Source organism: Meles meles, chromosome 16 (assembly GCF_922984935.1).
Source record: "Meles meles chromosome 16, mMelMel3.1 paternal haplotype, whole genome shotgun sequence".
NCBI lineage: Eukaryota > Metazoa > Chordata > Mammalia > Carnivora > Mustelidae > Meles > Meles meles.
This window is the reverse complement of record NC_060081.1, coordinates 78,684,832-78,698,021: the sequence shown is the minus strand read 5'-3', so window position 1 is coordinate 78,698,021 and position 13,190 is coordinate 78,684,832. Positions and strand designations below refer to the sequence as shown.

General features: G+C 50.5%; 1 protein-coding gene across 7 annotated transcripts in view; it reads right to left on the bottom strand.

Moving 5' to 3' along the window:
- STX16 (syntaxin 16) overlaps positions 1 to 13,190 on the bottom strand; it is a 28,551-nt gene that overhangs the window by 2,592 nt on the left and 12,769 nt on the right. For 4 of the 7 annotated variants that reach the window (XM_045980658.1, XM_045980659.1, XM_045980660.1 and 1 more), the window contains 7 exons: positions 10,455 to 10,562; positions 9,925 to 10,065; positions 8,877 to 9,042; positions 7,756 to 7,847; positions 7,054 to 7,197; positions 5,745 to 5,825; positions 296 to 3,343 (listed from right to left, as the gene is read on the bottom strand). In XM_045980658.1, the coding sequence (XP_045836614.1) occupies positions 3,239 to 3,343; positions 5,745 to 5,825; positions 7,054 to 7,197; positions 7,756 to 7,847; positions 8,877 to 9,042; positions 9,925 to 10,065; positions 10,455 to 10,562 (837 nt within the window). In that variant the 3' untranslated portion in view covers positions 296 to 3,238. Of the gene's footprint in view, positions 1 to 295; positions 3,344 to 5,744; positions 5,826 to 7,053; positions 7,198 to 7,755; positions 7,848 to 8,876; positions 9,043 to 9,924; positions 10,066 to 10,454; positions 10,563 to 10,686; positions 10,803 to 13,190 lie in introns of those variants that run through there. The other 3 variants (XM_045980663.1, XM_045980664.1, XM_045980662.1) reach the window with 2 other exon arrangements.

The window sequence follows — 13,190 nt, the reverse complement described above, 5'->3', positions numbered from 1 at the left end:
TTGAAGATCTCCAAGTGTTTCTGGGTATGTATATGAAGCATACATTTTCATAAGAAAAGTAATTGTCTGACTTTTCGGCAGTTTCCCTTTTGCATGTTGGATAGCAGACAGATCAGTCCCTCCGCGAGCATCCATCAGGCAGATGGATGGACTTTCAGACACAGGCAAGGCCTCAGACACAAAACAAAGAGTAATTGGCCCAAACGATCCCAGAATGGACCAGGCCCTCCCGGAACACAGACGCATTGGAAGATGCAAGCCCCGTCGTTAAAATTAATACGAGGACCGCAGGATGTTCTTTAATCCACAGGACTGCTTTATTGTACAAAAAGTTTCCAGGAACAGTAAATTAGTTTTAAAAAAGGACAAAAAAAAGTCATTTTGGATAGAAGCGCTTCACTAATTGCTTTATTTAAGCACACAAGAAAAGTCTTATCTGACCAATTAGGTTGGAAGGGTTTTATTACCTTTAAGAAGCCATTAGCTAGGATAAAACACTGAAAGCGCTTGTGTCAAAACAAATAAATAATGCTCTCTCAATTAGCAGAGAAAGCGGTAAATCCGTTAAATTAGAGACATACACTGCTTCACGTCCATGGCAAAGACAGCACCCCCCACCCCCAAATTAATACAAGAGACAGTAGATTTCAGTTACAATCTCGGGAAAGATCAGGAGCTTTGGAGACCCCCCAGTCAACACTGACCTCTCTCCTCTCAGGTGCCACCCAAGGAGCCACCCCGGGACATGCCGGAGGGGGCAGGTGTCCAGGGCTGAGCCCAGGGGTGCCCGGAAGGAGCTTTCCCTGCCGGCCCTCTTCTCCGCTCGCACTGCAGGCGGGGGAGAGGCGGGCTGGCGCTCACCGCCACCAGAGCCCAGTGGCCTTCTCACACCCCAGGGCTGTCTGCAGAAGGAGTCCGTCTCCTTCAGAGGGGAAGAATGACCCCGAGGGACCAGGACTGCATTACCAGTTTTCTCTTACTTGCCCCAGGCTGCTGATCTTTCCCTAATAAAGGCTCAAAAGAAAAATACAGTGTTTCGAGGAGCTGGGCCCGCTGGCGCCAGGTTCTGGGGTGGCCTCCTGCCGTGGGGCGAGGCAAAGGCAGCAGACAGTGGGGCTTTCGCTGGCCCCGCGCCGGCTTCAGACCACTCGAGATCCCTGACACCACGTCTGTTTAGCTCTATTATTTTACCCAAATGGGGTGAGGGGGTAGGGAGCAAAAACCAACCCCGATCACCCCTATTAACTGAAAATGAACATAAATAAATGGCGATCCCTTCTTTCTTGTGGTGATCCTTTCTTAGAGGGTCACTTTCCTTCGAGGGTAAGACTGAGCACGTTAGAAGCTCCACCAGTCACCCAGTAGTGCCGCTGGAGGCCGTCAGGCAGGGAAGAGCCCTGCCCGGCGTGGCCCTGCTCCTCAGGGCAGCTGGTCTCCGGGACACCCAGACTCTGCCACCGGATTTGACTCGGCTGTGGGTAGGGAGTGCCTAGAGCTCCTCCCGAGGTCTGGAGAAGCCCCACGTGTCGGGGGTGATCCAGGAGGTGGGGGTTCGTATCTCCCGACCTTTTTCCCAATAAATAACTGTTGTCAGGAAATACCACGTGATTTCCTGAAATGCCAGGGGCACCTCTAGATCATTCTACAGTCATAGCAGTAATAGAAAACCAGTGGCCTCCTGGAGTCACAGACGACTTGGGAAGGGAAGGCTGGGACATGGGTTTGGGTATTAAGACCATGATCTGTCTGGATGACTTGAACCTCTGGACTTGAGTTTAAGTTTCCAGAAACCAACTTTAAAGTCAATTCTAAAGAGATATTTTATGTGATTGATCCAAATAAAGCATGACACATTTAATGAAGTCATGCTCTTCTCAAACTTTTTAGGAGAGGTAAAAAACAACGGAGAGCCATCGGAAATTACACAAAGACCATTAAAAAGATACTGGTGTCTCAAGACCCAATAAAACATGAACAACTTCAGCTTTCAAAGTCGCCACCACTTTCCACATTATTCTACAGTTCTAGGAATATATTCGAGCACCATATTGATAACAGGTAAGTAAACGGCGAAGTCTTGCTTTGGCGATCTGATTCATGCTCACGCAAAGGAGGGATTTCCTAATCCAGATTTTCACAGTCTGCAGGAACATGCCTACTTTCTTGGGCATGTTAGCAGCAGTGAAAGAGCTGATAAATCACACCACTGGTGGAATATTTTACTCTGCAATGGAGTGATGTTTGGTTAATAATTTGAGATCCACTAATCCTAAATGGGGTGGCCCATTCGGAACGGCCTGTGTGTAAATTCACAGTTCATTAAATGGTGTCTGGTTTGAACAGGCCATTATGTGGTTAGTATGGAAGTAATGGATTGAGCAAGGACGGCTGGGGACGAGCACAGGGACACACTGGCTGATTCTGGTGACTTCCATGACACTGCCCATCTTCCATTTGCAAGTTTTCTGGTGAGGTCGGTTCGAATCACCAACTTCTAAGTTTAGGTGGTTTTGTTTAGTAACCCCTTTAGGTTTACAGCAGAAAATGCCAGGCACGGATTCTGGATGAGGAACAGCCCATTTACAGTTAACTCAAACTTATGAGGCCGTTGTAACCGGCCCATCTAAATGTGTTAATTACCATCAATGATGGTTTCTTCTTTTTCACACTTTGTTACTCTGATCATTAACAGTGATGGAAAAGCTAAATTAAGTTAATGGGGAATGGATTATAAATTCTTAAAGGACTTCTCAGTTTGTTTTCAACTGGAAAACATACAAAGAAAGATGAAGAGGCATCTTTGCCTCTACTCACAAATTTTTGGTACCAAATTTCTTAAAAACCAGATGGTTTTTAAAAAATGTTTCCAAAAATTATTTTAACATGTTGCTCCGACATGACGGCTAAAAAAATAACATATGCACGTACAGGATGGACCAGCCTGTGGAGGGCCTGTAAACATTCAACTCATTTTCTCTTTCTAAAAAAAATATACATTGTAACTGATGACACAGGTCAATTTCTACTCTGCAGCAGCAGCAAAGGTCCTTAAATTCTTGACAACGAAGGAAAACCAGAAGCCCATTCCCTCTGCTTGAGCACGATTGTGACGAGGAGTCCAGGCCGGCGCCGCAGCCCCCACGCGGTCCTCAGCCCACGCCTCTGCTGTGCCCGCAGGGTGGCCACGCCCCTCGCGCCTGGGAGGCCGTGCGGATGGCGCACGCAGCCCGGCGGACGCCTAGCGAGACTTCACGCCGATGAGGACAACAATGAGGACAATGATGATGACAAATAATATTAAAATCACAAGCATCTTCCGATTCTTCCTTTGATACTGCTCTGCCTACAGAGAGAGGGAAAAAGGCCGTCATTTTCCCCAAAATCCAAAATCAAGTCTCGCTTGTTTCCAGTCCTGGGCCTGCGGCTCTGTCGGCATCGCTGGCCTCTCTGCCACGGGCTACGTCACGTCCCTACAACCCCTGCCACCAGTTCTAGCACTTTTCTTAATGCGAGCGGACAGCCTGCAGGAGGCCGGAGCTACCGAGCTACCTGGGTGCACGGGAGGCGGCCCGGGCCCACAAAGGACACAGGCTGGCGGAAGGAGCCCCAGATTCCACCCCAGGGCCAGGTGGATCTGCTTCTTCTCCGCCTTCCACTGACCCCAAGGAGCCACTCTTTTGAGGAGAGCCTCCCGTTTCTGGACACAGTTTCTGGGATGAACGCATACCTCCTTCGTGGTGACCTCCAACAACGGGCTGAGCTCATCCCAGCCAGTGTGTACGAACGGACAGGCCCCAAGAGGGGCATTTTCTGCCTGATGCTGGGAACAGGAACACTCCTCTGCTGCAACAGGAGTGCGAAAGCAGGCCCTACGGGTCTCAAGTGCACAAAGAGCCTCCCCGAGATAATCGCTCCCCCGCAGGGCTTCCACCAGCACAACAGACAGGAGCTTCCAGAGCTCAGCACCCGCTGCACCCCTCCCCTGCCCACAGCAGCCTGGAGGCCCTGGGCAGGGCTGGGCGGTGGGGGCGGGAAGGGGGACGCCCTCACTCAGGCCACGTCTGTTGTGCACAACACAAAACGCCCCTCCTGGGACTGACCCGGGAGAGGAGTGCGGCCCAGGAGGGAGCTGCGAGGTTACCCTCCCCAGGGGATGCTCCTTCACAGGGAAGGACACGAAGGAGACAGTCTGATGGAAACGTCTAAGAATATCCAATCCCTTCTGCTTTACTTCCGTGGTCCCCACCAACCTTCTGACTGGTGGTTTTGTTTCTTAAGGGAGCCTACACGCTCATGGGGAGCCACTCATCAACCAGGAGGAAACATCAGGGCAGGCAGATTAATCTGCCTGCAGAGTTGGGCCCGTGCGGAGCCACCCCCAGGCTCCATCCTCCTCGGATGAGGGGACCACCAGGGCACCGGCCAACCACGCCACTGACAACAGTGTGACCGGAGGGGGAAGCCGGAGCACGTTTGCTGCTCTAATACGGAACCTAGAACACCAGGGAAGCCGATATGAAATGATATACTTTAAAGCTTCTCAAAGTGATTTATAAAGTAGAACCCAAAACAAAATTTCTAGTTCCCACTGGATTTGTATACTCCTGCAGAGAAAGCTCTGCCCTTTATCTATGCCTTATTACAAAACATGTCTCACTAGCTTTTATTTAAGAAACTTCAAAACCAATGCATAATTCAACAGTGTATCAGAAAGCGGGTATTCCAGAGCAGAAAACTCAAGCTAGTGATCAGCCTTTCACACACGGGTTCGGCGGCTCAAGAAGCGCTCTGCTCGCCCGGGGCTGGCCCTTCCCCTCCACCGTGCGCTGGCGTCACCCGCGCTCCGCCACGGCTGCGAGCACACGGGAGGGAGGTGCGGGGTTCCCTTTCTGTAAAGCTGGTGTCATCCTCAGACGGGGCCACCCCTGCCACGAGTGCAACTGGTTTCCGAAAGGCGGCAGAGCCGTCCCTCTGCGGATTGGAAAAATGCTCATTATATGGCTGCAACCATCACACGGTCTCAACGGCTGCCAGGAAATGGACGGGACTTACTGTATTTGCGAGGTAGGAGCATCCATTCCTTTTAAAGAAAAGACGCTCCCAGTTACATAGGGGAGCTGCTCGGTGGCCTCTGGATGTTTCTCATCACTGATGACAAGATTCCTAAGACGCTTCCCAGTTATTTTTCCATAAATATCATGAAAGACATCCCAGAAACAGCTACCTTACGAGCAAAGAGCGAGAGAGCTACACTCACTTCCACAAACTATGCCTTTCTCAAGGAGGCACACAGACATACTGTGGTAATTAAAAAGGAAAATGAGATTTTTATTTGCTCCAGAACAATCCTTGGCCTGCAACGCATCAGAAATGCGTCACAGCAAGAGAGACCTGAGTCGGCAGCAACAAGTGGACAGAATGTTCGACACACACCTAACAAACGCCCATTCCCTTGATTTCCTAAAACAAGAAGAGCCAAAGAATGAAATAATTTCTGGAAGGAAGAAATGCCTCATTCCTTTGTAATCTCCTGACACTTTTCAGTAGTTTTCCAATCCAGGTGCAAGGCGCCCATGGAGTCGCTCCCGCAGCCGGATGACCGGGCCCCACGCGGTCGGTGCCGACTACACAGACACGGGGCGCTCCTGCACGCCCCGCCGCTGAAAGCCCCCCCCCCCGCCCCGTGTCCCGGGTACTTGAGAATGGCTCCCCGAACTCTCGGCTGCGGAAACGCATGGCATTACCTTGTGAAGCTGTTTCAGGCCGTCTTCGGTCTTGACACAGGACTGCTCAACGTTGTAGTCAATTCTGTCAAGGACTGTACCCTGAGTAAGAGATGACAGTTACAGACGACCAACAACGGCCACTGGGAACCTGCAGCCGCAGCCGCCGTGACCCAAGCTCTATCTGTTCCACTCAACCGCTGCTGGAAAGGGGCACACGGAAAGCTCTGGAACCCGTGATCAAGCAGTATGAGACACTCAGCAGCAGAGTGCTGTGTTAGTTACATGAAGTCTAACTCGTGAGAAAGAAATACTGACAAACTGAGGTTTCTTTTTCGGATTTAGCCGCTCCAACATATGCCACACTCAGACTTACAGGGGCTTTAAGAGATACACAGCTGAGTGGAAACAGGCTCTGCGAGGCAAGGGCCTGACTTCTGTGCCCATGGACTGCTTAAATGCTTGGACTCCAGCGAGCAGAGCGCGCTGGTTGAGCTAGGCCCAGTCACGATTAGGCCTGGAAACTGACCAGCACGCCTGTTAACATCAACACGGGTGTCCACAGGTCAGAGCAGAGACGGTGAGCTCCGATCCACCATGTAAAATTACACGTTTGCCTCAAGGAGAATTTTGTTTTTAACTGTTTAATCTGTCGGTTCAAACAGAAAGAAGGGAACACCAGGCTATGTGGGGGGACAGGGCTCTTAATGGAACCCGCCGCGTCAGACGAGGTGGCAAGCGCAGTTCCTCGGGAACCGCGGGAGTAATTACTGTAACTAGATCTTCCTCGGCCTCAACACTCCACTGTGCAGCTGGTTGCAGGGGGATCAGGACCCAAATCCCTGCTGGCAAGATAATAAAATACCCTAATCAGATTGTAACACTGAACAAACAATTTAATTCTACTTGAAAGCTAGTGGTTCCAGTTGCCCTTACACAGTAACCTGCCAAAATTAGAAGGGAAACCTTATCTATTGCCAGAATCACTGCTGAGTGGGGGCAGAACCCAGCAGACCCCCACAGCAGGGTGGTCTCATCAGCATCCTTGAAGTATGGGCAGAGAACACGAGACCGTCTACCCTTATTTACTTTTTACTCAAAAAAATAAATGTCGTCAGCAGTTTTATGGGAAATGGACATGAGGATATGCCTATCATCTGCGCATACACAGACCCATGTAAGTGTGTAAGCACACACGCGCACACACACACACACACGGGGGGAGTAGGGTCAAATTTTGTTTCCCGACACGAACGCAGATTCGAGAGTCTCCAGAAGGACCGGATGTCACGGCAGGAAGACTCAGCGATGAGGAAGGTGGAGCACACACCTGCTCTACGATCATCGCTCCCAAGTCCCGGAATATCTCGTTCAGGTCAGAGATGGACTGCACGATCCGGCGGATCTCCCGCTCCCGCTCCTCCACCAGCAGCGAGTTCTGCTCCACCAGCACCAGCTGGTCGTCCGTAAAACCCTAGCAAGACAAGCAGTGCCGGACTTGTAGCTTTAGATGCGCCTCTTGCCCCACCGGATGGTATGCCGGACGGCCGCAGATACCATCTCAAGACCGAATTCTGAAAATATTTCTATAAAGCACATCAACACAACACATAAGCACTTATTTTTCCCTGACAGGAAAGATCCAAATTCCTAAACAAGCAGGACAGTCTAAAGCACTAGGGGCCAAAGCAGGGGGCACAAAGAGAACCCGTCTGCGGCCGCGCAGGGCCGAGCGGCAAAGCCACCAGGGGCGACCCTGCACTTCTCTGGGTTCTTCCAACGTGCGGTGCGCAGACTGCTTTCCCGAAGGTTCTGGAAGGCACATGGCAAGGCCTCCTTGCAGCCTACAGAAAGGAAGGAACAGTATGGCCCCCGTGACTGTTCTTCCCCCTGCCGCAAAAGCTACCTGCCGGATGTCCAAGTCAAGAAGCGCTGCCCCCTCGGCACTGCACGGAAGCTACAGGTCTATGAGGAGAAGGAACAGAACGGAGCGCAAATGCACAGCAGCCCGTCTTGCAGCCCCTTCACGTACCCGGTCATAAAGAGTATTATCGTCTCCATCATCCATTAGTGGTACTGATGTATCAAAAAAATGCTGGGATCTTTCCTCTCGATTCTTCATGCCTATCACAGATAGGAATTCACTTTACTCGAATACGTAAACCATCCTGGTTACTGTTCCACCATTAAAAAGGGGAAATCTAGAGTAAAACTCAACAGTCAAAATGGAGATATTCTTAGCTTTAAAAGGAGCCTATCTCCAACAGAGGCGGGGGGGAGTAAAGGATTATAAACAGGTAAGGATATGCAAGCACTGAGGGTTATTCAAGACAAAAATCACACTGTACACATGTACAATTCACTTGATGCCAAGTGAGTGACAACGGGACACTTAAAGCCACCTGAGAGTCTCTAAGTGAGGCAGAAATATTTAATCTAACTGCTGTTACAAAACATTTTTTTAAAAAAATCAATATTTCTCTCTAGAAGCATCTCTAGTAACAATTCCAAATGGTCCTAATCAAATCTCAGAAGTACTGAAATTAAAATACAAACATGCCAGTTGTCAGAGGGAGGGGGAACTAGGTTTTGTTTTTTGCTTCTGTAGGATGTGGGGACATTATTGATTACCACGGCAATCAAGTAAAACCGCGGATGAGGTCACCCGAGTGCGGACGCGGCCAACCAGACCGCCCGCTGTCCGGGAGGAACAGGTCGGCTGGGCGGGTCACCAGAGCCCAGCGGCCGGCAGCCAGTGGTTCAGCTACTCCCGGAAACGGTTTCCAGGCAAACACTTCGGTTGTTATGAAAATATAAAGCTTTCATGTCATTACAACGTATTTCACCTCTTCGTTGGCAGCTTCCCCCAACCCAACACCCGGAAAGCTACAGGCTCTACCAACGAGCGGGAACGATTCTCCCCCAGTTCTTGAGGCCGGACTGCTTGTGGGCTGTCCCGACAGCCTGTGCTCAGCCTCTGTCCGGCAGCACCTCCCGTGGGGGCGGCTGGGGCCCCCGGGGTCATCACGGAGGGTAGAGGAGGAAAGGGAAAGCGAGCAGCAGGAGAGAAGGATGAAAACCGAAAGCGGAGCGCAGTCCTAGCGCGGGCGTTCTCGCGACCCCCAAGCCCTCAGAGCAGCCGGTGACACTCACGTTTGAGGTAGCCCGACTGCGCGCGCCGGAAGCCGGTGGACAGCTCCTGCAGCGCCTGCGCCAGCGAGGCCACCACGTTGCGAAGGAGCCGCTCCTCCTGCTCGGAGCAGGCCCTGCGGGCCCGGCTGGGCAGAGCCTGCACGGCTCGCTGGCACCTGTGGAAGAGCTGGGAGAACAAGCCCGCGGCTCACAGCCGGCCGGGAAGGGGCCCGCGCGCCAGCGCCTCCGCACCCCCGTCCCAGGGGCGGCAACTGCTCTGTTCACGCAGCCGGACCTCGGGAAAGGGGACCAGATCAAAGTTGTCGGAGGCCTCATCTACATGCTCAGAAAGTCTGAACCCGACGGGAACGGATGCGGGGCACCTTCTAACGCTCCGTCCTCACGTGTTGCCCTGCTGTTGCGATCTTCTCGTTTAGCCCCCAACCCCACCCTGGGGCGGGCATTAGTATTACTGTTCCCACTTTACAGATGGGAACGCCAGAGTCAGAGGGATGAGAGCCATGGCGTAGTTACCCTGCCACGAGCTGGGATTCGAACATTCCAACCCCAGGGCTCTCCCAGAGCACCTGGCCCCGCCACTGATGATCACAACCAGGAGACGCAAACAAGTAAAAACCGTGAAACACTAGAGCTCACGCTCTAGTCAGGTTACTTAAAAATTACTCCAGTTGAGCATTTTACAAGGAATTCTCCTGGCGTACGAAGTTCCTTGAGGACACTAACATACCCGAGTCCTGGGCAACAGCTCCTGATCTGTTCCAATTACGAGGACCATTTTGTACCGTGAATAATTTGTGATCACTAGTACACAATAAAAGGTACACACTTCTAAATCAGTCCATGGTGGTATCTACTGACAACTGAGAAAACCCCATTCCTCTACAACACATGCTGATTCTTGGGGGGACCTCAGGGCCTCACGTCCCTTTGTGAACTTGGGGTTGGGAAGTGTGATCTGATTTAGAGTCTGTACCACGTAATGGCTTTGGAGAGGGTCATGAGTAGGCTGGGAAATGCCCGTCCCCCCGGGGTCCATTCCCCTCCTCACCTGAGTGATCTCCTGGGTGGTTATTTCAATGGCGTGCTCCTGCTCACTGCTGTCATCCAGGGTGGGTCTGTTCAAATGCTGGTCGTGAAGGCTGGCCAGTTCCTTCATCTTCTGTTTGATCCGGCCGACATCATACTGTATCTAAACAAATGAAATCACCAGGACCCCACTGATGCCCGCCAGGCGTCGTCGGCCTCCCAGACAATTAGGCGCACTCGAGTACAGAGTGCAGGCTTCGGCCAACTTGTAGGCTCATGGACGCGTGAGCAACTGTTCATTCAGACACCCCCCTTGTCACACAATTCTTCAGTTTCTCTCTGCAATCCCGGCGGTCACTCCTAACGCCAAGAGCGCTCACACACACACACCTCTTCTTGTGGTGTGTGAACTGAACAAACCCAAAGCAAAGTATTTCCAGGGACGTGCACTCAAGTGTAGCCGGATCAGTCTTTATGGCAGACAGCGTAACCAACGTCGGCATCATAATGACTTCACGAAATAAGAAAGTCTGAAACTAACATTCAACTTACTTCATCCACTCCGTCCACCCATTTCGGAGGTGACCGTTTTGTCACACCAATTGCTGCTTCTGGATCTAAGCTAATGCCCGACACCAGGGCCATACGGTCATCAGCAAGCTACGGGGAAATAAAGGGACATGAAAAAAAATCATTCAGATTCCACTCTGATAAGCGAACTCTTACACCCTCTTAAATGTCGCTCCCTAAGAAGACAAAAAAATGGAGGAGGAAGTGCACTTGCCTGATCACAAGCTTGCTCTGAAACTGCTAGGATTTGGGACTGTTTTCCTATCTTTTCATGCACCAGTTCTTAATTTTCTTGGACATACTTGTGAACATGAATTTGACTTGATCTGGCTATAGAAATGTAATAAAAAAAATCAACAAAAGATCCTTAATAGAAAGACCTCTTAGTACTAGTACTGTGTAAGACACGACGGCATGAACCTCAAAAATTAATGCGATCAGATACAAGTTAAAAAAAAAACAACACTAGGTTACAAATGGACTCACACAAAACGTTCAACAGGAGCGAGGTTCACTCTCACACATTTAGCTTATTTTGGAAATGGGGCTGATCCAGTTATCTTGGTCACAAGATCATTAACCGTGTGTTAAAATCTGTGAAAGAACTGCCTAAAATGATTAGCAAATTACCCACCATTTGGCAAAAGCAATCCTGAAAAATCTGATTGCAAACCTGACTGCCGCTTCCCTTCTTCAGCTCAGTGTCCACAGGCAACGTTTTCACTTATTTTGAAATGATACCGAGAGCTCCCGTTGATTTTCCCTGCATAAGACACTGCCTTAGAAAGCCTTGAAGATGGGGAGGGTGATCGTGGGTCTGGCTTGGTTAAGCTGTTCTCTTGCCTAGAGGCAGTGAACAGGTTCAAAGAATCCTGAGGTGCCTCCAGAGCTCAGAATTTATAACTGCCAGTTTCCAAAGATCCAAATGATGATCAAAAAATAATGGAAAACAATATATAAAAGTCTTGTACAGGTAATACTTTGTAAATTTTCTAAACCATACTGCAGAATTGGGTGAAGAATTTATATTGCTTTTCTTCCCCCTTCCTTGCATTTATCTAAATTTATTTTTTCATTCATTTAGCAAATACTTGTTTGCTTTTCTAATAAAGGAACAAGGCAAAATTTAAAAATCCACAGATAAAGGGGAAAAACAGAACGTAAGGAAAAACCTATATTAAAAAAATTCTTCAGGCAATAAGCCCTAAATCCTAAACAGTTTATAGCAAAATCCTTACAAGCAAACTGGGGTCTTGCATCTGCCCCTGCCCCACCCCACCCCCTCGCCCAGTTCTGCCCCCAGGGGCTTCGGGCCTTCTGTGCGTCTGCAGATCACACCGTGTGCAATGACCACACCGAAGGGACCAGAATCCTTGTAACTGCTCCCGGAGCGTCTGTGAGTCGTGATTAAGTCACCAGCATTCCGCCTCTGCGTGGACCCTACAGGACCACGGTGTCACCTGCGGCTGTAACAAACCGCGTGTCCTCCAACCCGCACGGTCCGGGGCTGGGTCCACGAAGCGTAACCCCCAGGCAGGCTCGGTTTTTCAGAGCTCCCTGATAGGGTCTTGTGATCTTTGTATTGTTTTAGTCCGCACAGAAACTAGGTGAGCTAGGAACTATTATTCCAATCTGTAAATGAGGAAATCGAAACTCAGAAAAGTTAAGGAGCTGGCCCAAGGTCACAAAGCTATCCCGGGACAGACGACCACCGGGCGGGCGGACTCCAGAAGCCCCACCTAGTGCACAAGCTGCCCGGCACGTTGGCAGGCCCGGGAAACAGAACTGCAAGTTGCTAAGAAAACAAATCAGGACAACAAGCCTCCAGATTGAAACACCACCAGGAAACACACTCCTCAGCCCCAGGCCCCCCACCAGCGGTGCCCGGGACTACAGGGCAGGCTCCCAGGGAGCGCACACGCGTCAGGAGAAAGCGGCCTCCCTCCCTGACCCTCTGTGGACACCGCGATGAGGGTCAGACTCATCCTAGACAGAGCAGGACAGACAGCAAGCACCAGAGCTGTCTGTTCCTCCAACTCCTGCTCCCAAGTCCCCAGGAGGTATGCAACCTCGCGCAGGGCACAGTGACCAAGGCAGGAGGGACCGGCCACGCACACAGCGGTGCTGGACACAGAGCCGTGGGCCCGCTGGAGCAGAACGGGAATCTCCACCTCCAACTCCTAAAACTCAGCGAGGCCCAGAGCTGCCGTGGTGCCTCCTCACGGGCGACACTGCTCTGGCGATCTTGGCTTATTACCCAGCCGCTATGTTTTATTATTGTATCATTTCCAATGACGTAATAATTTGTTTTATTTATGGCTTTTAAACTCAGGATCTTACTTTGTACTGTTTTTACAAATATACTGAACTATAAAGATACAGAGATGGTATTTATCTAAATTTATCTGGCTAGTAATTAGTGTCACTTTAGCTGAAACTAATGAGAAACTGTCAGATGAGAAAAGTCAGTTGAAGTGGATTCACCTCTTTTCAGCAGCGCTTAATTTTGCACAAGAGCTGTGTCCCCCCAAAATGCATGGAAGTTCAAACTGGGGCAAACACATTTCTCTCTAAATGTTCTAAGGAAGCCTCCTAATGAAGAGACCCCCGCCCACGGGGGACAGATACCAGCAGGCCAAGCTGGCCCGAGCATCCCCTACACTGCATCAGGGTTTTGCCAACTTGGAAAATGGGAAAACCATCCCCTCTCTAACATAG